This window comes from Postia placenta, assembly GCF_002117355.1.
Source record: "Postia placenta MAD-698-R-SB12 unplaced genomic scaffold POSPLAscaffold_1, whole genome shotgun sequence".
Taxonomy (NCBI): Eukaryota; Fungi; Basidiomycota; class Agaricomycetes; order Polyporales; family Adustoporiaceae; genus Rhodonia; species Rhodonia placenta.
In genome coordinates, this window is record NW_020169832.1 from 267,391 (window position 1) to 288,571 (window position 21,181).

The 21,181-nt window shown below is 51.1% G+C and overlaps 8 protein-coding genes across 8 annotated transcripts; 2 read left to right on the forward strand and 6 right to left on the reverse strand.

Moving 5' to 3' along the window:
* On the reverse strand, window positions 1-2,962 carry POSPLADRAFT_1063813 (hypothetical protein; the record flags this gene model as incomplete). The annotated part of the gene is made up of 10 exons (XM_024481726.1): window positions 1-347; window positions 399-664; window positions 737-1,107; window positions 1,161-1,199; window positions 1,252-1,340; window positions 1,397-1,580; window positions 1,719-2,390; window positions 2,440-2,457; window positions 2,535-2,558; window positions 2,609-2,962. The coding sequence occupies 10 exons, from the start codon at window positions 2,960-2,962 to the stop codon at window positions 220-222; spliced, it is 2,145 nt and encodes a 714-aa protein (XP_024343653.1). The 3' UTR covers window positions 1-219.
* Window positions 2,963-3,844: 882 nt separating this feature from the next.
* Window positions 3,845-5,600, reverse strand: POSPLADRAFT_1042164 (hypothetical protein; the record flags this gene model as incomplete). The annotated part of the gene is made up of 10 exons (XM_024478052.1): window positions 3,845-3,910; window positions 3,964-4,038; window positions 4,363-4,420; window positions 4,568-4,627; window positions 4,683-4,786; window positions 4,936-4,951; window positions 5,076-5,080; window positions 5,151-5,185; window positions 5,320-5,345; window positions 5,527-5,600. 10 exons carry the CDS (start codon window positions 5,598-5,600, stop codon window positions 3,845-3,847), a joined length of 519 nt encoding a protein of 172 aa, XP_024343654.1.
* A 2,474-nt stretch (window positions 5,601-8,074) lies between these two features.
* On the reverse strand, window positions 8,075-10,052 carry POSPLADRAFT_1051029 (hypothetical protein; the record flags this gene model as incomplete). The annotated part of the gene is made up of 20 exons (XM_024480109.1): window positions 8,075-8,155; window positions 8,207-8,239; window positions 8,292-8,421; window positions 8,473-8,497; window positions 8,549-8,603; window positions 8,657-8,684; window positions 8,733-8,792; window positions 8,848-8,948; window positions 9,002-9,044; window positions 9,097-9,124; window positions 9,173-9,197; window positions 9,253-9,287; window positions 9,337-9,362; window positions 9,413-9,438; window positions 9,486-9,503; window positions 9,558-9,567; window positions 9,623-9,721; window positions 9,773-9,786; window positions 9,848-9,926; window positions 9,988-10,052. The coding sequence occupies 20 exons, from the start codon at window positions 10,050-10,052 to the stop codon at window positions 8,075-8,077; spliced, it is 981 nt and encodes a 326-aa protein (XP_024343655.1).
* A 1,964-nt stretch (window positions 10,053-12,016) lies between these two features.
* On the reverse strand, window positions 12,017-14,148 carry POSPLADRAFT_1175559 (hypothetical protein; the record flags this gene model as incomplete). Its single annotated transcript, XM_024488365.1, has 9 exons — window positions 12,017-12,213; window positions 12,266-12,367; window positions 12,427-12,754; window positions 12,812-12,992; window positions 13,042-13,629; window positions 13,680-13,810; window positions 13,866-13,945; window positions 13,997-14,058; window positions 14,112-14,148. The coding sequence occupies 9 exons, from the start codon at window positions 14,146-14,148 to the stop codon at window positions 12,085-12,087; spliced, it is 1,638 nt and encodes a 545-aa protein (XP_024343656.1). The 3' UTR covers window positions 12,017-12,084.
* Window positions 14,149-14,360: 212 nt separating this feature from the next.
* Window positions 14,361-15,233, forward strand: POSPLADRAFT_1126978 (hypothetical protein; the record flags this gene model as incomplete). Its single annotated transcript, XM_024483572.1, has 7 exons — window positions 14,361-14,396; window positions 14,450-14,566; window positions 14,617-14,712; window positions 14,763-14,828; window positions 14,877-14,899; window positions 14,958-14,998; window positions 15,055-15,233. 7 exons carry the CDS (start codon window positions 14,361-14,363, stop codon window positions 15,231-15,233), a joined length of 558 nt encoding a protein of 185 aa, XP_024343657.1.
* Window positions 15,234-15,945: 712 nt separating this feature from the next.
* POSPLADRAFT_1051032 (hypothetical protein) lies at window positions 15,946-17,537 on the forward strand (the record flags this gene model as incomplete). Its single annotated transcript, XM_024480110.1, has 7 exons — window positions 15,946-16,307; window positions 16,361-16,538; window positions 16,597-16,697; window positions 16,749-16,815; window positions 16,869-17,034; window positions 17,095-17,286; window positions 17,350-17,537. 7 exons carry the CDS (start codon window positions 15,946-15,948, stop codon window positions 17,535-17,537), a joined length of 1,254 nt encoding a protein of 417 aa, XP_024343658.1.
* Window positions 17,538-17,598: 61 nt separating this feature from the next.
* Window positions 17,599-19,152, reverse strand: POSPLADRAFT_1164100 (hypothetical protein; the record flags this gene model as incomplete). Its single annotated transcript, XM_024487805.1, has 7 exons — window positions 17,599-18,046; window positions 18,107-18,250; window positions 18,303-18,326; window positions 18,387-18,440; window positions 18,493-18,552; window positions 18,704-18,868; window positions 18,933-19,152. 7 exons carry the CDS (start codon window positions 19,150-19,152, stop codon window positions 17,967-17,969), a joined length of 747 nt encoding a protein of 248 aa, XP_024343659.1. The 3' UTR covers window positions 17,599-17,966.
* Window positions 19,153-19,848: 696 nt separating this feature from the next.
* Window positions 19,849-21,023, reverse strand: POSPLADRAFT_1051034 (hypothetical protein; the record flags this gene model as incomplete). The annotated part of the gene is made up of 8 exons (XM_024480111.1): window positions 19,849-19,916; window positions 19,975-20,118; window positions 20,176-20,199; window positions 20,261-20,314; window positions 20,381-20,440; window positions 20,496-20,525; window positions 20,579-20,743; window positions 20,804-21,023. 8 exons carry the CDS (start codon window positions 21,021-21,023, stop codon window positions 19,849-19,851), a joined length of 765 nt encoding a protein of 254 aa, XP_024343660.1.
* Window positions 21,024-21,181: the final 158 nt, after the last annotated feature.

Here is a 21,181-nt window from a genome sequence, read left to right on the forward strand (position 1 = left end):
GGGCGTCGGGAAAACAGTCTGATTCTTGCTATCGCTACACGACCCAATAAAACACGATAATGGACTCAAAGATCTACAGAGCAAAGCAAAGCATTACGGGCAGAACGAACATTATGCGGGATAGACCGATTCTTGGATGATGTAGATTGTGAAAACTACCAATGTGTCACATGTGGAAAGAGGATGCCTTGAGAGCGGCGAGAGAGAAAAAAATGCACTTTACGAATAGGATAGGCCGGTCGCGACGCTAGCACGTCGCGCCAAATCCTCGACAGCCTTAGCCAGATGTGCATTAATGGCTGTCTGTTTCTGCACACGGGATTCCTTTCCGGCTCGCTTGAACAATTCTGATATTTTGTCTGAGCAAACATTGCCAAGGATGGACGTGACGATCTTACCCAGGAATCGTTCGCCGACCCATAGGCCCAACGGCGCGTTGCCCACCAACACAGGTGCCGCATGCTTTTGACCGGGCTCCTTCGGCGCAGGTTTGTTTGGTGGTGCGCCGAGCCCCGCTGCTAGCTGCTCACACGTCTGTAGCATTTCTAACGCGTGGTCCCCAGCGGTGTGGAAGTACTGCGACGCGATCAGTGCCAAGACAAGCGCACGGAGATGATTGTCCTGCGCTTTCGTGACGAGTCCGAGCGCGACCTTCAGATGTTGCCTGTACGTGATATACATTATGAGTGTAAGAGTACGGCCTAGGTTTGCACTGGGGAAGTTGATTGGTGCTTACTTGGACTTGAGAATCTCAGATGTTAGACACGCCTCTATCACTCGACCGACGGCTTCCAGGTTGCTGCCCATCTCTCGGCACGCCCTTGCGACCTGCATCTCCGGCTCCAGGTTCACCTTGACGCCATCATCATCTTCGGATCCGAGCAAGGGGCGTTCCAAGCCGATGCGTAGGGCAATCTGGCCCACCCGCGCAGTTAGCTTCACGAAACTGCCGTCCTCAGCGAGATGAGCTGCGACGTTGTAGTATTGAAGCGCGTGAGCGGACTGGCCTAGCGCGTGGGCGAGATGACCGTAATGTAAGGCGATCCGCGCGGCGAAGGAGGGAAATAAGTCGAAGGTTCGAGTATGGGCTATCAGGATATCGAGGTTCTAACGTTCAATAAGGTAAGACTATACTTTGCCGGCTCAATAACAAAATGTACCTCCTCAGCCGCATCAAATTCGCTGCGCATTATGGAAGCCTGATTTCTCGTGAATGTCCATACCGCTTCACAGGTAATATCCAGGACGTACTGCAATCAACTCGCACAACAAATCTGCTTTAATCTTCGCGAGACGCTGTTCGACTTCCTCCACGTCTCCGATTCCAGCCCACAATGCAACTAAGGGGATCGAATTAGCATGCTGTCAGCAATATGGAAGTCAAAGGACGCCATACAATTTATCTCACGAGAGGCCTCGCTCTCCCATATGCTCAATCCCTCTGACGCGAATACCTTGCGCTTCGGCTTCCGTCCAACTGCGTCTCGTTTCGCAGTTGCGCTTACCAGGAATGTGAGCATGAAGATAACACGGGGATGAGTGACTTCAACGATGAGTGAAGGCGAACTGCGGAATGTGATCTATGATGAGAAACAAAGCGTAAGTGATCATTCGTGTACGGATAAACAGCACTCTACGACTGAAGACAGAAAGGATATATTACACGCCTCCTCTGAACTCCGAAATGTGTGCCCGCAAGCGATGTACTTTGCGCTTACCTCTGCTGTCCCGTTTGGGAACGTGTCCAGCGCCCCGGAATCTAGTAACGCGTGGAGATGCGAGAGCCGTGGCGATCCTTCCGCTGCAATCCCTATGTGCGTGAAGTATATGACAGACATGATCAGGACATGTGCTGCCATTGCCGCCTCGAAGGGGTCCTCAAATGAGACGAACGCCTCTGGCTCCGCAGCCACACCATCTTGCGATGCTTTGCGTGGCTTAGGCGTGGCGTTGGCTTCATATGTGAGGCCAAGTGCTGTTTCTGCTTGCTGTAAAGCTGCGGGCACATCTCTCCACAGGCTAGCCGCGACGAGGATGCGCAAGCGGAGAACGCGACCGAGAAGCGTGACATGTTTATGTCCGTGCTTTGTAGAGTAAGTCTCGAGCTCCTCAACGGCATTCAAAGCCGCATATATATCTTGCGGATTCTGCGACGGAGGTGTGGCGGCGTACCGGGGCGGAAGAGTGGAGACTGATGGCGTTGCGGGAGTGGTGAGAAGGTTGATGTATGCGAGATGAGCGGAATAGATTATGTGCGGAGGGTCTGTTGGTAGAAAAGATGCCAGAATATTGCGGATCTGGTTACGAGCGAACTTGGTTTTGTGTTGCCAATGAGACAGCTGAGCTTGAAGGAGTGATAGGTGATGCTTGTATGCGCGAAGAGACGGATGCTACTAGGCGTTTCAGAGCAGTGTAGCAGTTTTGATATATTGGAAGTACCTTCTGAGCAATAATAGCCTGAGAATTTGTTCATTATGAGCGATCATTATGCGCATATATGCACTCTGACACGCAATCCACAATTTAGTACTCACCCCTTTGCTCAACGCCTTCTCAACCTGTTCAGATGTTAGCATAGCGTTCAATATTGTCGCGTTCCACCGCATACCTCTGCCTCAATTCGCTCCGCCCATGGATGAGCGACATCTTGACTCAAGCCACCTGATATCACCTTCATCCCAATTTCCGCTAATCCAGTCCAAGCACGACATTCAACCTCAGGAGATAGAGCTGGTATAGAGAGACATTTCCGCAGAGCAGCAAGGGAGAGAACAAGAGACTGAATATAAAAGCGATGATTTGGCGGATGCGCTAACAAGCTGGGGAGAGAGACAAGAAGTACGGCGGGTGGCAGAGGGGTCAGTGTGACATCGCTGGGATCATTTGAGTATTCTGATACAGATGATGCATCATCCGTGCCCAGCTTTCTGCGTTTGGCAGGACGGAGGATATCGTCAGACATGGGAAGATGAGGATGGTACCTCACGGCTAGAAGTCTAAGACGCGCTGACGCGCCGCATCCCCGTGTCGCGCGTTGTCACAGTCACGTGGTATATAGATCTGCACGACGCGTCGTGACACTCACATCGACACGTCTGCCGCGAGCATTTTGGGTGCTAACACATTACGTGCAGCCAAATTATAATATCCTCCTCAACGCATCGCTCCTTTGATATAGTGTTAATAGCGAAAGGGTATTTAAATGTCACCCCATCGATTGTTCGAGTGATTCATAACTTTCAACAACATAACCCCAGATAGTGTTTCCTCGCACTTTCATATTGTCACGAGTTCAAACATGAGAATGAGCAGGCCTCCCAGAAGGTGTGGCAGACTCCTGCGGGCATGGAGCCCTGCTCCTTAACTAACTCTGATCATAGGACACTCATGTATCCTGCTACCACGTACTCGCGCTGATCTGAGCCATCATGTCAAGATTGGTGAACATGCACTCCACTAACTTAGGTTAGAATCCCGGATGCAGTCAAGTTCTCCAGTGAGCCCTATGGCCTACATAACCTTGGGCTTCCGGCGAATCCTCATGGCCCAGCAAACAATAGAATGTACATCAATGCGAGACATAGATCATCGCAACACAGTTATACAAGCCATCAAATTTGGTGATGAGGACCGTTTAAGTGGTGACGCGTTCACAAATTCGAACATGACAGACAAGAGATAGGTTCAATCTCAGTGATGTCAATCGCTCCGTAATGCAGGTTGACAATAGCTTCATGATTGACTGAAGTCCAAAATCCGTCAACGTGCCACTGATTCGAATATCAGATACCACCATATTGAAGGAATGTGAATGATTGTATCGGTCGGATAGATCATTGGGTCTTCAAGACTCTTCTGACACAGCCGTGTCTGTGTCTTCTAGCGCTGGTTTTTTCGGGGCTTGTACCACCTGTAATTTGAACGCCTGAGTGAAATCGGGAGCGAGGAATGTTTGATACGTACCTTCTGCTCTTCGGAGTCGTCGTTGGGTCGGGGTAGCCCGTCCTCCGTCCTGGGTATGACATGAACATTCGTATCCTGGGAGAGTTCGTAAATATCCGTAGATGGGCGACAGTAAATATAGTACTGTATATAGCTGTAAGCTGTCTTGCCGACGAGATGGGCGATCGAAGCGTCGAGGGCTTATAGGCGGCAAGTTCAAATCCCCAAGGTCGTTGCATCCGTACGACCGTATTCCTCTATCGCGCAACGACTTGCGAGTGTTCAATCTAGTGGGGCCAATCAATAGATGGAAGCATGTATCGCTGAAAGAGATATACGTTGCCAACAGAGAATTCGTATACACTGTTGAGTTCTCAGTATCCGTAATGAGTTGCAACGACACTCGGGATGGACACTTACACTTGCCAAGAGCGAAATGGATGGCGAGGAAAATGAGATTGTTCGGCATGACGACCCACTGCGATTTACATGCACAATCGCATAAGTGCCGAGGACCACGCAAGGATGAAAGGTACTTACACAGACAAGACACGCAATAGTTGTGATACTAGCGTACTACCAATATCAACGTCGCCTGTTCCCAAGCGAGATCCTCAGTACATACCAAGTGACCGCACCGGTTTGAATTGTGTACACTACTATCACGCGAATCATGCTGTCGGTGCTAGAAAGGCTAGTACGTCAGCGTCAATGGCCATCAACTAAAAGAACATACTCACGAAGTCGAGTAGCCAGTCCTACTACGCCGAAGCAATACCGTCAGGTAAGTCGTCAGTATGATATCAATTCCTGTTGATACGCTAAGACCGGAGGTGAACAGCCACTTGAAGACATTAAATATTGTTCGCAGTACACCATTATGATCCATGCTTACGCCACATTGTTGCATATAAGCCACGTAAGTCCGGAAGGCTGCCCTTTAAGATGGCGAAGTAAGTATGATCCATACAGCACGTTAATCCAGTCACGTACATCATCCCGGTAGAGACTGGAAAGTTGGCAAAATTAGTAAACTATGAGACACAGTAGGGAGCCATAAGTTCACTTATGGTCGTTGCTTCAACCCAAAAACCTATTAGTAAGGGCACATTTTAATTAATAAATTGACGCACCCATTCTATATACCGCGCTCAACAACTATTGATTATGCTAAGCATAAATCAGCTCAATAGAGAAAACACACTTACAATAGGTATCGTGGCAAACCAGTAGTAATGATTGACTAAACGACGAGTAAGCGCAGGCCGTCGTGAATACTCAGCGAAAGCTCGGCGTACGAATGTGAAGGCGGTAAACAAAAAAACTGCGACGCCGTAAGATTAGACATGAGCGAACATAGAATAAAAGAATACGCACCAATGAGCCATGAAGGTAGAGATTCCCTGAATGGCTACGTGAAATTCGCTCGCAGAACAAGTATAAAACTGGCCTACCGTGCAGGCTATAGTGGTCTGACCCTCTTGTCAGTAGCCACAATACCAGCCGTGACTAATGTACATACCGCAACCGACCTGGACTTGTCAATCCCAATAGCTTGACGTTTTCATAAGAATGATCACTCACCAAGGAATTTCAGTTAGGGCTTCGGCACGACCCCAACCGTCGACCACGTAAACCCAGAGAGCCGTCCAAATCATAACGGTATGAACTGTGTCCAGTAACCTTTGGAGGCTGTTCAGTGCACTTGTATATTCACCTGTATCAATAACCGACCAAAGTGCGCCAACCTAGTCTCGTTAATGAGAAGGCTGCGTCACAGTATCGACAACATGAGCCTACCATCACTTTGTTGCGTAATGAATCTTCAGGGTAGCCGTTGTAGTACATGAAGCTTTGCATTGTAATCGTCCCGGACAACCTGACACGATAGACAGCGAGTCAGAATCGGTGCGACCCAACTAGGCATCGAGCAAAAGTTTCGTACATCGTGGACAGTAGAATGCCAATGAGCAGTGCACCTACCGTAGACCTTATTTCGACTACATCGCTGGCCATCATTCAACGTGGTGGAGAGGAAGAAACCCGGCGCTCATGCTTGCGGGCAATTTACGGGGTGACACACTGACCATATATGACATCGCGTAGCCCTGATGTTTACCGGCGGCACGAAGGCAAATTGGCGGGTGATGCGAGGCTTCGTGGGAGGCAGATCAGAACGGCGCCATCATCGAGAGGGCCAAAAGCATAGCTACCGGACTGCTCAATCGCAGCTGACCATGGCATTCGCCGTTCTACTATGATTGGACTCCTCTTTACAGAGGGGGCCAGTGTTTACAGGTTTGGTTTAACTCCCTCAATATGTGACCGGTACGCCTCGACTTTGGTAGATAAATCCTTCACTATATTTTCTAGCGCGCCGTCTGATCCTATTGCGGGAGCAAAGAGCCGGTAGAATATGGCACACTTGAAAAGCACTTGAATATGTCTGCATATGTCTGCTGTTTGGTGTTTTCGAACTTGAATGTACTGCCGAGGAAATCGTTTGTTCAAAGAAAGGCGCGGGCTGAAGGATACGATATTATGTGTTTTCGGAGGCCATTCCGTCTGTTTCTAGGAGAGATCCTTACGATTTTGGGCGTTACTTGCGTTCACCGTCAAACAGTGATGATATCCGATCAGCCATCACAGCGGGCGAAAAAACGATAGGCGCGACCACCTCCAGCAACTGTTCTCTCCGGCCGATGATCCGAGATGCCGTAGCCACAGCAGCCACAGATCTACAGGCTGGCAGCCACAGCAGGTTCGACGATGTTCGGGAAACACAGGTGACATACTAGAATACATCAATTTGTACGTACTTTGCTGGCCACTGTACTACACTTCGTCGTAGAGCCGCCTGTCCATCCCAGAACCGGAATGCCCATATATAGGTAATCAGCATACATTCTTGTAAGATCAATCATGTTATTCGAGAGCACTTACAATTTTTCTAGAGTCCAATACTTCTGCACTGCAGCCAGCAGTTACATCACACACGTTTACAAGATGTACAGCATCCTTTCGGCGAGAGATACCTAGAAAGCCATATGGCTTGCATGACAGCTCAAGGTGAGGTGTGGGAATCTCGTTTGTTTTGGAGTAACCGCGACCGCGCATTAGCACGACATCCTTCTTTGGTATTGACGGAACATGGCAGCTGCAGCTCATTAGAGTCGCAGGAGAATCATAAGGTCTACAGAAAATGAGTATGAATGAGTAAAATGAACAGTGTGCCAGATAATAATCTGCATAAGTCGATGGCTACATTGTGGCTGCTGTGGCTGCGGCATCTCGGATCATCGGCCGGAAAGAACAGTTGCTGGAGGTGGTCGCGCCTATCGTTTTTTCGCTCGCTGCAACTAAGGCCCTTCCGGTTTGTCCATCAGTTCGGGGCAACAATGCCGACATGGCCATCAGCGACAAACTAATCTATAAAAAACCGGCCCTCCTGTGTCGGTAGACGAGTGCTGCGTAGTATACGCTTCTAACTCTAGAGGAGATACATGGGAAGATAGAAGAGGAAAATACGCACAAAACTGTCTATCCCGATGTTTTCCCGATGTTGAGCGATTCACCAGATATTGAATAAACTTATCAAGAGGAGTCTGACCATTAGAAGGTGCAAAGTGGCGCGTCATTTAAGCTTGCACCTTCCATTCAGATCGTTTTGGGATTGAATGAGTGTACTATTACACTGAGCCGCTTGCACTCATACGACTGTCATATTCCAAAATGATGGCTGCTCTGAAGCCACCAGCACCAGGGGGGGAAAGGAGATCGTAACGCCTATTGCGGACCTAGCAAAATTCATTCGGCTGAAAGCCACTGATCGGCTTCAGACTAGAACACGCCTAGGCCTGGCACACTCTCCCATCATGTAGCGTTGACGGGTTCTGCTCAGCATCGATGTGCAGGAGATCCCGGAAGTGTGACACCAGAATAGTGGATTCTGCGGCGTCTCAGATATACTCTGTATTTGCAGTTGGTGGGCGTGATTGGTGGCGCTCATGCGACGCTTTCGGCCAGATACGACTATATAATAGTCAGCCACCGCCACAACGCAGGAATGAATTGAGTCTACCCAGGCAGCAAATCCAGCGAGTAAGCGGAAGAGGGGCCACTAGGACTACATTCACAACGTCGTTTTCGATGCATCGTTGTCGGGCTCGGTGTCACTTTCGATCTCAACAGTGTGTTCGACATTGATATGCACCTGCAATGAACACAGATGAGCGAATGACACATGTAGAGGACCAGTACGGACCTTCGTCGCCATGGGGATACTCTCGGAGTGTGGCTGAAGACCATATAAGCATGCATCAAACTCTGGCGGCACAAGGCGCACATACATTGTGACGGTTGCGCACTGCTGCCGTCTCTGAGTTCCCATTATGTTCCACGTTCGTGAATACTACAGGCAGTGAGGGTTCGAAGTCAGAAGATGTATGTTGTAGACGAAGGCCCCGCCGCGCGTTCAGCCTGTATTTGTTGTCAGCGTGGGTGGTGACAAATGCATCAGGGGAAACGTACGTCGACAGAAGGGCGTTTGCGTAGACTGCTCGTGAGTCATTAGTGATATGCTCCGTCGGATGCTTACCGAACTTACGCTTAGTGATTATGAAATGGAGAGCTAAAAACACGAGATTTCGCAAGGATACCCACTAAAGGGTTTCAATCAGGGCTGGAGGTTCGGATTCTTCGAACGCGAACTTACGCATGCTAGAGCGATCACTGTCGCAATGCTACCAGCCGTAATTAGAATATGCTGTAGGATGAGGCAGCTGACTTACAAAGTTAGAGAACCGTTCTGTACGGTGTAGAACGTCAAGGCGTTGATAAGAGCATCCATCCTGCTTCGGCCCTTTCGATATAGTATCCCAGGAATAGCAAAGCTTGGCTACGCACGAGGTAAACCCGCTGCGATTTTTCCGTAGATAATAGCATAGGGATGCAGCAACGAGAACATCAAGAGCCGCCGAGAGAGACAGGCCGAGGGTAAATACCCACTGAATGATGAATGAGAAGGCCATACGATGAATGCAGGAACCATGCTACTCACTCCGACGTGATGTCTGAAGGCCGTATAGCTCTTCAGCCGTATCCTGCGGACAGTATCATTCAAAGGTGTGCCACACGATTGACTAAGCATCTTACATCATTGCGGTGGAGACCAATGCCGCAACTGAGGAACTGTTCAGAGAAGGACTACGGCTTTAACACCGTATCTTACCTAGCCTAGCCAAAGCAATGATGGCCTACACGACAGTATTCATGAGGGCTGTAATCAAACAAGTCGAACAATCGACGTACCAAGGGCAAAGCGATATGCCACTTGTGCCGACTGACTAGTGACCAAGGTCAGAATGACAGCGATCTCTTCAACGGTAGACCTACCTGTATAAACGCGATATGCGAAGAAACTGCTAATTGTCAAGATCTTCGCATGAATCATTGCGGTGGCGTAACTGACCACTGTACCACGAAGGTCATGATTGCCTATAACACAGTTAATAAGATAGAAGAGCTGCACAATAATGACTTACTGTGAGTGCTACTGTGACCTGCGTGACAACATTTCATCAGGAAACATATAACCAAAGCGAACAAAGGCGTACCGCGACTGCCCTGAATGAACGGCAGACTGTCAGCACTTCGACGAGTGGGTGAATTGAAAGATTACCATGGTATCCAATCGACCACGTTGGGATCATCCCAGTGCGCTATAAGGTAGCTCCAGTCGGCTACACAGATGAATACTGTATGCAAGAAATCCAGCATCCTGTCGGGGTAAACAGTCAGAGCAGCGACCACACAAGGCCATATTACTAACCAAGTGCAGTAGACCTAAGAGACAATTGGTGTGAGGACATACATCTAGCCCGAGTTGTCTAATGAGGATACGGACCATGATCTTCAGTCGAAGCGGGTCTTTCTGGTATACAGAAGTATACAAGACCGTTTGCATAGAGACGGTCCCTGAGAGGCTGCGGAGAATATTGCAGTGAGGTCGATATTGTTAGCCTGAAATGGCTAGTAGCTCCTCACAATATGGACACTAAGCTGCCTACCAAGACCGCACCTAATGTCGGAGGGATGTGAGCGGTTGGCATGATGGGTAGCGCGATGAGCAAAACAGGGCGCCTCGCCTACAATTCCAATGTCTGTAGTTATAGACAGGAGGCTGACAGGGGCGTCTCGCATCGAGATGTCCGTGCTGACGGAACTCAACGCGGGGACGCCAGAAGATCGGTTGAGCGCCAGGAGATGCGCGGATACAGATCACAGGTGCGGATGTCTATATGTGGGATATTATTGCGATCGAAGAACTCAAATTGGTTTCTTAGAGCTGCAACCGACTCCAAACGCAGGAACACAACATAAGCTATTTCGAACGAGACTAGTCAAACTCGCTTCGCTTGCTTCAGGGCATGATTCATAGCCCTTGAATTGAGCGTCCAACATGCCCATCTCTTGATTGCACTGGGCCGAGCAACGAGGAGCTTAGGAGTCAAACTAGATTCCGGACGGTGTCAAGATCCTCCGACGCCACACCACGTCTCATGTGGCCAATGCCAACGTCGCCACCCGAACAATGCGGCTGACCTTTCCCCCTGTGCGAAAGGGGCGGAAGGTCGCGAAACTGACCACGGTGCCAGAGGACTCTGCTCGGCGAGCGGCATAGCATGGTCCTTCGAACTGCGGTAAAAAAGAACCGCACGGCAGGAAACAACGGGTACGGATGACGGTTGCAACCCAGACCCTACAGCGTTGGCGGCAGATCCCAATCAGAATGAAGATCTCATAACTGACCAGGACGATGTGTCTGTCAGCCATGCAGACGTCGTATGACGGACCGCTCACTGCATCTATCCAACCAGGGCTGTGATGCCAACCAGTCACCAGAAGATTGCTTCTGCTCCCAGAAGGCCTCAAGTACTCGAAGGGAAGCAGTCTGAACCTGCCCTAAACGAAGCCGCTGGACGCATACCATTTCAAATCGCAGCACATACCCCGCATTATCCCCACGAATTCGACAGGAATAGTATCGGAGTATCGATCGGAGAAGACGGTAAATGCAGCAGCCCAATGATTGTTGATCGATGCTGGTCATTTGAGCACACGGGTCGCTCTTGTGTTGCGCCCAACAAAGGTGGCTGAACTGGCCAGGTCGGACCCGGATCCGAAGCCATCGGAAAGTGTAAAGTCTGTCAGAGGTTCTTCATATACGTTCAAAAATACTCACTAATCACCTGCTTTGGGTCACCACGTTAGTCATCAATCAGAACCAACTCGTCACTCACATGGTGCCCTGCCGTCACGGCGACTTATAGCGTGAGATCTCCCTACATGTACATCCGAGAGATGCGCGCTCTAGTTGTCGCGCAGTGGATACGGGAGCGGGTTCTGAGCGCATCAGAGAGAACGATGGGTAGGGGTCATCTGCCTATTACCCACATCTCTGAGTGACAGCCGTTGGAAGCATGTCAGCAGGCCGACAAGAGGGTCATGAGGGCAAGCTTCAACAGCCCATTACTTCCAGCCTGGCGATGCTAGTGGTGATTTATGGACATGAATCTGTTACTCGCACCCAGGCCGCACACAGTACGTCATGTTCTAATTCACAAAAAAAGCAATGAACTTCTGCGCACCTGCCTTCGTCTGGTTGCCGACTGCAAATTCGAAACAGCATCCATGCCATGCCATGCCAGACAACCTTGTTCTCACTTTGAAGCTGCGAAGCAACGGGTTTATCATCAAGACAAACCCGGCTAGTCGCAACCGCTCAATCCCACAGAAGCCGACAAGTCCGTGTTCAAAATAGCTCGGGGCACAGAGTTCCAAAGCCATGCGCTTCGCCTCTAACCGCACTGTGGTCAGGTTTCTGCACGAGCACACTCCGTTAGTTGTAGTGAGACCACGACCACTCATGTGATACCCGCACCTCATCCAATCGTTGGGCTACCCCATATCTCCTATCGTCCCCGAAGAGCGACCATTGTATCTGGGCCGAACCCCGACGCACCGTCTCATTGGCTCTGCCTTGGCAAGCCCGTTCTGCACAAAGCGCCAGGGTATGCAGCAAAGTAATCTAATGTACCTCTGAGCGCACCTAATACACATTTTGTCATTATCAACGAGGCATTAACCTTCCATCTCTTCCGGTGGTGGCCCTCCGCCTTGGCTCTCCCTGTCTTTCCGTGTCGCCTGCACCACATCGTCAACACGAAGAAGAACGCGTGCGGCTTCGACAGCCGTTTTAAGAATTTGAATCTAGAGACCCCGTCAGACATCATCAGATGTGCCGCGGAATAAGATGACTTGCCTTAACGCTCGCAGACTCGTACAGGCCGTAAGTCTTCATGTCGACAATCTTGCCCGTCTCACCGTCAATGCCCCACGAGTGTTCGCCGTTTGCGTGTTTGGCCTACATGGGGGAATCACATATCAGTCCGAGCAGAAGAGCAACAGAAGACTGATACATACCCGTAGCTCGGTCAGAACCCTAATGGCATTGCCTCCAGCGTTTTGCACGAGCGTCCGCGGGATGACTTCCATCGCGTCCGCCACTGCGCGGTATGGCCAGCCCTCGACGCCCGTGATACTGCGCGCCTTGGCATGGAGACCCACGCTGATGGCCATCTCAGTTGCACCACCGCCCGGTGCTAGAATGGGGTTGAATACGACATTGCGCGCGACCGACATCGCATCGGCCAGGTTGCGGTCGATCTCGTTGAGGATGTCTTTTGACGGCCCGCGGAGGAGGATGGTGCATGCTTTTGGCGTCGTGCACTCGGTGAGGAAGGTGAAGTATCTATGATGATGAACAATGATGAGGGGAGACAGGGTAAATTACGAGAACCAAACTCACTCGTCGCCGATCTTCTCAATATGGAAAAGACCGCACTGTGTTCCGACGTCGGACTCACGAAGGTCTTCGACACGGTTAACAATAGTCGCCCCCACTGCCCGAGCAATGCGGTTGTCGTCCGACTTGCGTACTCGGCGGATCGCTGAAACGTTAGCCTTGTAGAAAAAGTGCTGTGCGTAATCTGGCACGATGTCAGTCACCAACGGGACCGAGATGAACGAAAGACGTACCAGAAATGCCCTTCTCCGTAATGACGAGATCCGGCTTGAACTCCAGAATCTTGTCGACCATGGCCTTCACCTGCTCCTCCTCAATCTCCTGGATTCTCGACCAATCCGACTCCTTCGAGATCTCGATGTTGGTCTGTGACTCTCCCTTCTTGTACTCCAAGGGGCAATCCAGGAGCACAATACGGGGATTCGCAATTCTCCTGCGCATCTTCGGGTGCGTGATATCCTTGTTCAACATGATACCATTGAGCACCTTGCTGTCCTCGATCTCGCCACCCGGGATTTTCTCGACGCGCGCATAGCGCTTGATGTCGACGGTCTTCGTCGGGCCCTCTTCCATCGCGACGGTGCGCACAGCTTGCAGCGCGAGCTTACACATGAGGTCGGACCAGCGCATGACGAACTTTGTGCCTATCGAGGTCTTGATGAGAGACAGCATCTGCGCATCATCATTGGTGTCGATCGGGACGGAGATGCGCTTGACGATCTCGAGGGCCTCTTTCAAAGCCTTGTTGTACGCCGAGATGATGACCACGGGATGAATGTCGCGCTCAAGCTGAGAGAGCGACTGGGCAAGAATCTCTCCCGCTGCAGTAGATGAGAAAAACGCGCCTGTAGGGCAAGGATGAAAGACATACTGAGGATGATGACACTCGTGGTCCCGTCACCGCACTCCTCGTCCTGGGTCCGGCTGAGCTCGATCATGTTCTTCGCAGCAGGGTGCGCAACATCAATCTCTCGCAGGATCGCATTGCCGTCGTTTGTCAGCCTACGACCGACGTATGTCAGATTCCTTCTGCGCGAATACATGTGCGCGCACGAACAGAATACCACCCATTGGGTCCAGTATCATCTTCAGCATGGCTTTCGGGCCCAGACATGTTCTGATAACATCCGCGACGGTCTAAAACAGGATGTCAGTGCAAAAAACATGGTTACAAGCCGCAAACACGACCTTAGCAGCGGTAATATTGGAGATCTGAGCTTTTCGACCGGATTGCCTCTCCGGGGCCGTGTCTTCATTGGTATGTCAGAAGAAACAGATGAACGATCGTTCGGATTGCACGTACTCATAACAAAGACGGGTGTCTGACCGCCGGCCTGCATGTTGAATATCTGATAAGAAAAGAAAGCAAGGAAGGGCGGAAAGAAAGGCGACTGAGCAGGGACGCAGACCTGCTTGCTCGGACTTATTGGCGCCCACAAAGACCTGCCAATTCGGGATATATGCTTATGTCAGCAACGTCATCAGCCTGTGAGACTGGACTGCTCTTGCAGAGAAGCACTGGATCGTATGGCTATTAGCAACGGCGAGCATGATGAACACTACACTTCCAACGATCACGATCAACTTGGTGAGTTGTTAATGGAGGTTGTTTGACATTGCTGCTGATGCATGGATAGTCAGGTCCTCGAGCGCAACACTACCAAGGAGGTCCTGCGTGCAGTCCTACATTCTATTCTTTTTCACAGGTTGTTTGGTACTGTCAAAGAGCAAAGTCATGAAGTACTCGATGTGACGATGGTGCGTATCATTCATGTGCTGTCCGAGACGTAATCAATTCGGAAAAGTAGCCCGGCGTGGATGATCCTGAAATGAAGCAGCTTGTCGACGATAAAGTGGACATCTTCTGGAAGGGTATGGAGAGTGGTGCACACAAGCGCGGTCAGGTATGTCGAAGACACACTCAACAGCGAACGGACAGTCTAAGCCGCCGTAGATACTGGTTACCTTCTCTGAGAAGCGTCCTCGAAAGACATGGGGGTTTGGGTTTATCACGGCTGAGGTTCGTCATCGCGAAATCTACACAGGATCTCACTTGACTGGACTTTAGGAAGAGGTACCTTGGGAACAATGGTTCGCCCTGCTTCTAGACACGGGCTTTTCATTTCGGCATTCTCATCCACTTGTACAGGATCATAAATGCAGAGATCCGACACCCTATCTCAGATAGAGGTATGTGATGCGTAATTCAAGCTGTAGGTCCAGGTCGCTCATGGTCAGTTCTACAGAACGCCAGAAGTTCAATGCTGACCTCGCCTCTATTCTCACGAAGAGCTTAGAGACGATGTTGAGCTACGCATCCTCAGAGCGAGGTCGGTCTGCGGTGCCGCTCATTACAAATGCGGTAGGCATTTCGCCCTTTCCGATCAAGATGTCTGTCAAAGTCGGGGGCGTGGAATTGGGTTGATGAATGTTCGCCGTATTTATCACGCGTTACTGAGTGCCTGGCGCGAGAAGCATTTTTGCTTGTCTGGCATGTCTGTATTTGTACGTTCGGACGTTTTATCGCAGTCCAATGTCTAATGTTGTCCGTACTACTCATTTTCCGTACGTCAGCGGTTTAGTCTTTCCCTTGGCTCCCGTGAGCACGCACGTTCGTTGCAGTGGCTTGATTCGTCAATTAGGCGGTGTGACGTGAATGGCTACGCAAGAAACATACAACAGCATTCAAAGGCTCAGCGTGTAGAGACCGCCGGTTGTCTGCAGGAGAGACCTGTTGACCCACTGGCAGGCTGCGGACAATACATTGGGAACACGGCATGGCTGGGGACACACGGGCGCTTGGCTAGGGGCGAACTAGGTACGCGCTACGAGCAACGTGCGTGGATGAGTGCCGCAATACGGCCCAAGCTGACGCATTCGCAGAGTTCTTTGCCCACGACAGCCACCAAACAACCACCCAGGCCAGGCCTGATGATAGCATTCAGACTTAGATGCTGCCAGTACCGCCGCGACATATCTGCCTACCACATTCTGCTCATGTAACTGTTCGCCCTCAACGGGTTGTTCCCCATTGATACTCTCGCATCTCTGGCGTTCGGGTCTCTTATATCTCGTGCTTGCCGGTGCAACGCTAAACTATCTCTTCTATGGCCCTCGATATCTCTTGCCCGGTCACTATGGCCCCCTTCCCCCCTCCTGCCCACCTCAATCTAGGCGCGAGTCGCCCCCGCTCACAAACCGATGGTTCGCGGCAGTCTTCGTCGTCCGCTTCTGTCTCTTCCACACCGCCGTCCTCGTTCGTGCAGAGCGACTTGGCCCGCAAGAAGTCTTACTCCCTCTCCAGCGGCGCATCGGTCCGGTCCAATCTATCAACATCGACCTCCCGTTCCTTCGGCCAATCGTTAAGTGAAGCGTATAATAAGTGGAAAGCCGCGGACGAGGCCGCTCAAGCACTGGCGTCACTGGAGAGCGAAACTACAGATTGCGAGCAAGAGCTTACAACAGCGAAAAAGATGCTTCAGAACCTTCGCACAGAGAGGTCAGTTGATCGGTTGAGTTGAATGGTTTCATGTGAACTGAGCGCGTCAACAGTCGCCCACGGATAGCTAAGAGGAAGCCTTCCCTGCTCCAGTCGATCATTGGCAAGAGCAAGAACGAGAGCGCGCCGCATCTGCCTATGCAGATAGCGCCAGATGCGACCGCGGAACTCGTTGAAGCTAGTATCACAGTATACGAACTTGAGCGGCGGTCTCACGAGTTGACCAACCGAGTGCGTAGGATGCTTGTATCTCTCACGCAACTCACCTTTACCGGCTCATAATACATAGATTGAGGAGACTCAACAGCTAGTAGCGGTGCTGGATGATTGCTATACCGCATTGCGCGGGATGCTGGATAATGGTCCTCTTCTGTCATGGCAATTCGACCAGTAAGATTGTCTGCTCTTACGGTCCACTCGCGTGGCTGAGACTCTTTGTAGGGGCAATGAAGGTGCCATCGCCAAGTCGGAGAAGACCGCGGCTGCCCGTGAGGCTGCTTACGACCATGTCCGTCCTTTACGCCTTGTTCGCAGTCGTCTTTCGCTCACATGCGAGTGTAGAGCGTCGTTACTACTGATGCCCTTAAGCGGGCCCGTGCATTCATCCAGTCCGCACACCACCACTATAATCAGGCCATGGATCTCGTGGAGGGCATGTGCAGCCCCACTCGCGGCACCTGGACGTCTATTTTAGGAGACGAACAGAGCAAGGAGCAGACATACAAAGGTCGGTGTCCGTGATACGCGACCGTCTCCGTTCTGATGGGTTCTCCCGGCGTAAATGTAGAAGCCGGCAGCTGGGCGGAAAGAGCTCAAGTGTGCTTCAACGAGTGCCTGCGCGTGCTAACGCCTCACTTGGACGTCCTCCAACAAACGGAGAAAGATGCGTTTGAAGAGCTGCAGACATCTGGTCTTCTGCAAGCCATCCAGATGTATAAGCTCATGTATGGCGGGAAAGCGTTGAATTTTGGGATCACTCGTGAGTGTCAGCATTACCACGCAGCCACCTTGCGGTTTCACTGATCCTCTGCTCTTGTCCCAGAACAAGTCGAACTTATGCTGCGCAAACAACTCGCCGTCTTCAGTATGCTCACCGACTTGGCTGTCGGCATACAGAATTGCACCAAAGACTGCGAGGACGTCCAGCAGCGGGGTCGCATGCAGAGAGACGCGGCAAGACGGCAGGTCATATCCTTATGGATGAACGACGGGAAGCACCTTACAGCATAGATGTTGCCCTTCCGTCCACGGTCTTCCTGCATCCGAATTTATATTAGCGTGTTGTGTTCTTATTGGGTTTGTTGTATCTATGGGATACCGTACGGTACATGTTTATTCACAGGTCATTAAATGTCAGAGTAGTTTACGTATCCTTAGCCCCTCTTATGTAGATGTAGCTGTAACAAATCTATAAACAGTCTATCCCGGAAGTGGCGTGCAAACACGCCTGCAATGCCTCGTTCGTGAATGCGCCTGCTCCTTCAGCGGTGCAGGACCCTCGGCGGATCAGCTTACTCCACATGGGTTTGCCACTATCGCGCATCTCTTCATGATACATGAATTCATGATCGACACATAGGGCGTATGATGTTCTCTCGCTCGTACAGGTTCCGTGCTAATAAATTTTGCTGTCAGGCGTCCTCTGACAAGCGCGCATGTTCACAGCGTAGACTCCGCCGTGCCACAGAACACGTCGAACCAGCTCTTGATCGCCGTGGCACTCTGCTCCTTCGCCCACTCTGCGACAGAATGCAGCGGCGTCAGCGATTGTCGTACGGGACATGGAGCGGCATACTGACTTGCTACGGGATCGTTCACGTTGCCTCTCAGCGAGAAGCCGTGTGTGACCCCGGAGAAGACCTGGATGTGGTACGTCGCCTTCTTCTCGACCAGGATGTCTTCCGCCTTCCGGCGGAAGTCCAGTGGGAACGTGTGGTCGACCTCTGATTGCGGCGGCGTGAGCGAGCGGCCGACGCTATCGGACAGAACACCTACCCGCACAAGACAGCAGAAGGGGTTCTGTTGCATAGAAGGAGGAGGTGAGCGGTGTGGGAACAATGTGCTGCGGTGAAAGCTTACGCTTCAGGTTGCGAAAGTGTTTCTCGTTCAATATAGCGGGATGCCCAAAGGCGCCTACGGTGAACGGGTCGGCGATCCGCGACCACTATGCATGAGAGACGCTCACCTGCAGTGGTCCAGTCCTCTGCTAGAGACTCCATAACAAAGGGTGCGCCGAAGCAATATCCTAACGCGATAGGGTCAGCTCATTGCAAATTGACCAATACTTCCGACGCACCCACAGTCACCCATTTCGTGCTCGGGGTGCCTGATCGCCAATTTCAGGCGCATACTTTATTACGATCCCGCGAAGGATACTAGGACTTCGACAGACTAACCATACTTCTCTTTTACGGCGTCGATCCACGGTGGCGTGATCTGCTTGGCGCGGATCATCTTGCCTGGTACAAAGTCGTACTCGATGCTGTAGTTGGGTCCGACTTTGCTCAGGTGGTTCTGCACAGGGTCGCCTTCAAAGTAATCCGGCGCTAGCACCAGGTATCCTGTTCCATGCACGCAGCGCGATCACCCTGAGTGGATAGATGCAGGACGTTTCTTCCTACTCACCATGAGAAGCCCAATAGTCCATGATGAGCTGTGAGTTGAGGAAGAACGGACCATATACATCGGCGAAGAAGATGATGATGTTCCTCTTTTCATCCAATTCTGGAGGGCTCGAGATGTAGGTCTTCACTTCAGCGATGGTCTCTGTCACACCACGAGCCGTTCCTTTGTGCTCGACGGTTTTGATACAGCAGTCGCCTGGGGACCTTGCGATGGTGGCCATAGTTGCGAGGGCTAGTCGGCTACGTGTGAGGTAAAGGGAAACTGGGACGGGGTCGAGGACTCAAGCTCGTTCAGGTAACACAGGCACCCTGTCCTTTTGAGGCTATCGACGGTGTCAATACGAATGTCTCTGTAAGTATAGCATAAACCTAATTGAGAGAGAATGCCATCGGAAGTGGCATGGAGCTGAGACATATGACCGAGTGTGTGGGATGCCGGCCTCCCGCCCCAGATGTCTTCGCGCCGCGCGGACCTCTATGACATGCTACGGTATTGGTTGCCATTGAACACAATCTTGAGATCGATCGTGAATGAACGAGGATCTTCCGGTCGATAATCTTCAACATCGTGGTTGTGAGCGATCTCCGACTTGTCCCAAGTTGATGTCGAGATCTATGATGAATCGTATGTATGAATTTTTAAATGCTTTCTACTAGCGCGATAGAACTCACGGATATTTATGCTTCTTTTGCCGCCCATCTCGGTGCTACTCTGCCTGAGCACAAGATATCGAGGCAGCGATAAAGTCTCAGCAGGCCAGAAGGTCGCACACTCACGGCGATTCAGGTGTACCGAATCCCTGCCACGATGAAGGAAATCTTTGTAGCAATGTTTGATATGATACACATTGTACACAAGCAGCGTGCGGACAGGCCCCTCTATAAACTTGTGTCAACACACCCCGCAAGAATGCACTTTACGTCCGGCTGCAGGCCAAGTCGAACCAGCTCTTGATAGTAGCCGCGCTCTGCTCCTTGGCCCATTCTGACGAAATTAACTGCGAATCAACAATATTACGACATCGAGGGCACGATTGACTTACTCGCTACCGGATCTTCGACATTCCCGCTGAGAGCGAAGCCATGAACGGTACCAGAGAATATCTGGATATGATACGTGGCCTTCTTCTGGGCCATAATACCTTCCGCTTTCTCGCGGAACTCCTTGGAAAACGTTATATCGTCCTCTTATAAGACTGCACTGTCAGAAGGACAGCTGGAAACATGGAAACGATGCGAAGTACCGGCCAGAGACAGCAAGAGAGGCTCTGCAAAGGTTGGATTAAGACTCGGAGCACGTTACACGAAATATCCCTTAAAACAACGTACGCTTCAGTCTGAGGAAGTGAGCTTCTTCGAGACATGCCGGATGAGCGAAAGCGCCTGCAATACAGGTTCAATAGGAAAATGTGAGCAGACGTGGAGCAGACACAGTCGTGCACACTATACCCGCTGTGACCCAATCTTCTGCAAGACAGTCCATGACGAACGGCCCGCCAAAGCAATATCCTTCCCTACCATCAGACACAGCGCCACAATATGCAAACAGAATGATCACACCGACCTACAATGAGCCACTTCGTATCCGCCGTACCTGTAAACAGGTTCAACCTATGCACCTTCCTATCCATTTGGCACATCACCTACCAAATTGTTCCTTGATTGCGTCAATCCACAGTGGTGTGATTTCCTTTGCGCGAGTCATTTTCGCAGGGACATAATCCTCTACGAGACTGTAGTGGGGTCCTAATTTGTGCAAGTGCTTGTCAATTGTGTCGCCCTCAAAATAATCCAGAGCTAGGACCAGGTATCCTGCCAATCAATCACATCATCAGTACTTGCAGGCTCATGGTCAGCAGGACAGCATCGCACCATGAGACGCCCAGTAGTCCATGAGCAGCTGCGAATTGAGGAAGAAGGGCCCGTATACGTCGGCGAAGAACAGTACGATCTTCCGGCTTTCTCCCTGACTCTGAGGACGAGACACGTATGTGGGCACGCCGGCGATGATTTCAGTCGTCCCGCCCGCTGTCCCAGAGTGCTCAACGGTCTTGATACAGCACTCTCGAGGAGAGTTCACAACTGGAGCCATGGTAGAAGAGGGTGTACAATCTGTGGAAGTGAGTTGAGCAATCGGGGGGTTTATACAGAGAAATGACAACGCAGCTGCCAGACGCGCACCCACCATTCTTACTCAGTACATGACCGCGTATGTCGAGGTTGCCTCGGAGCGCCTTCTTCTGGAGGTCG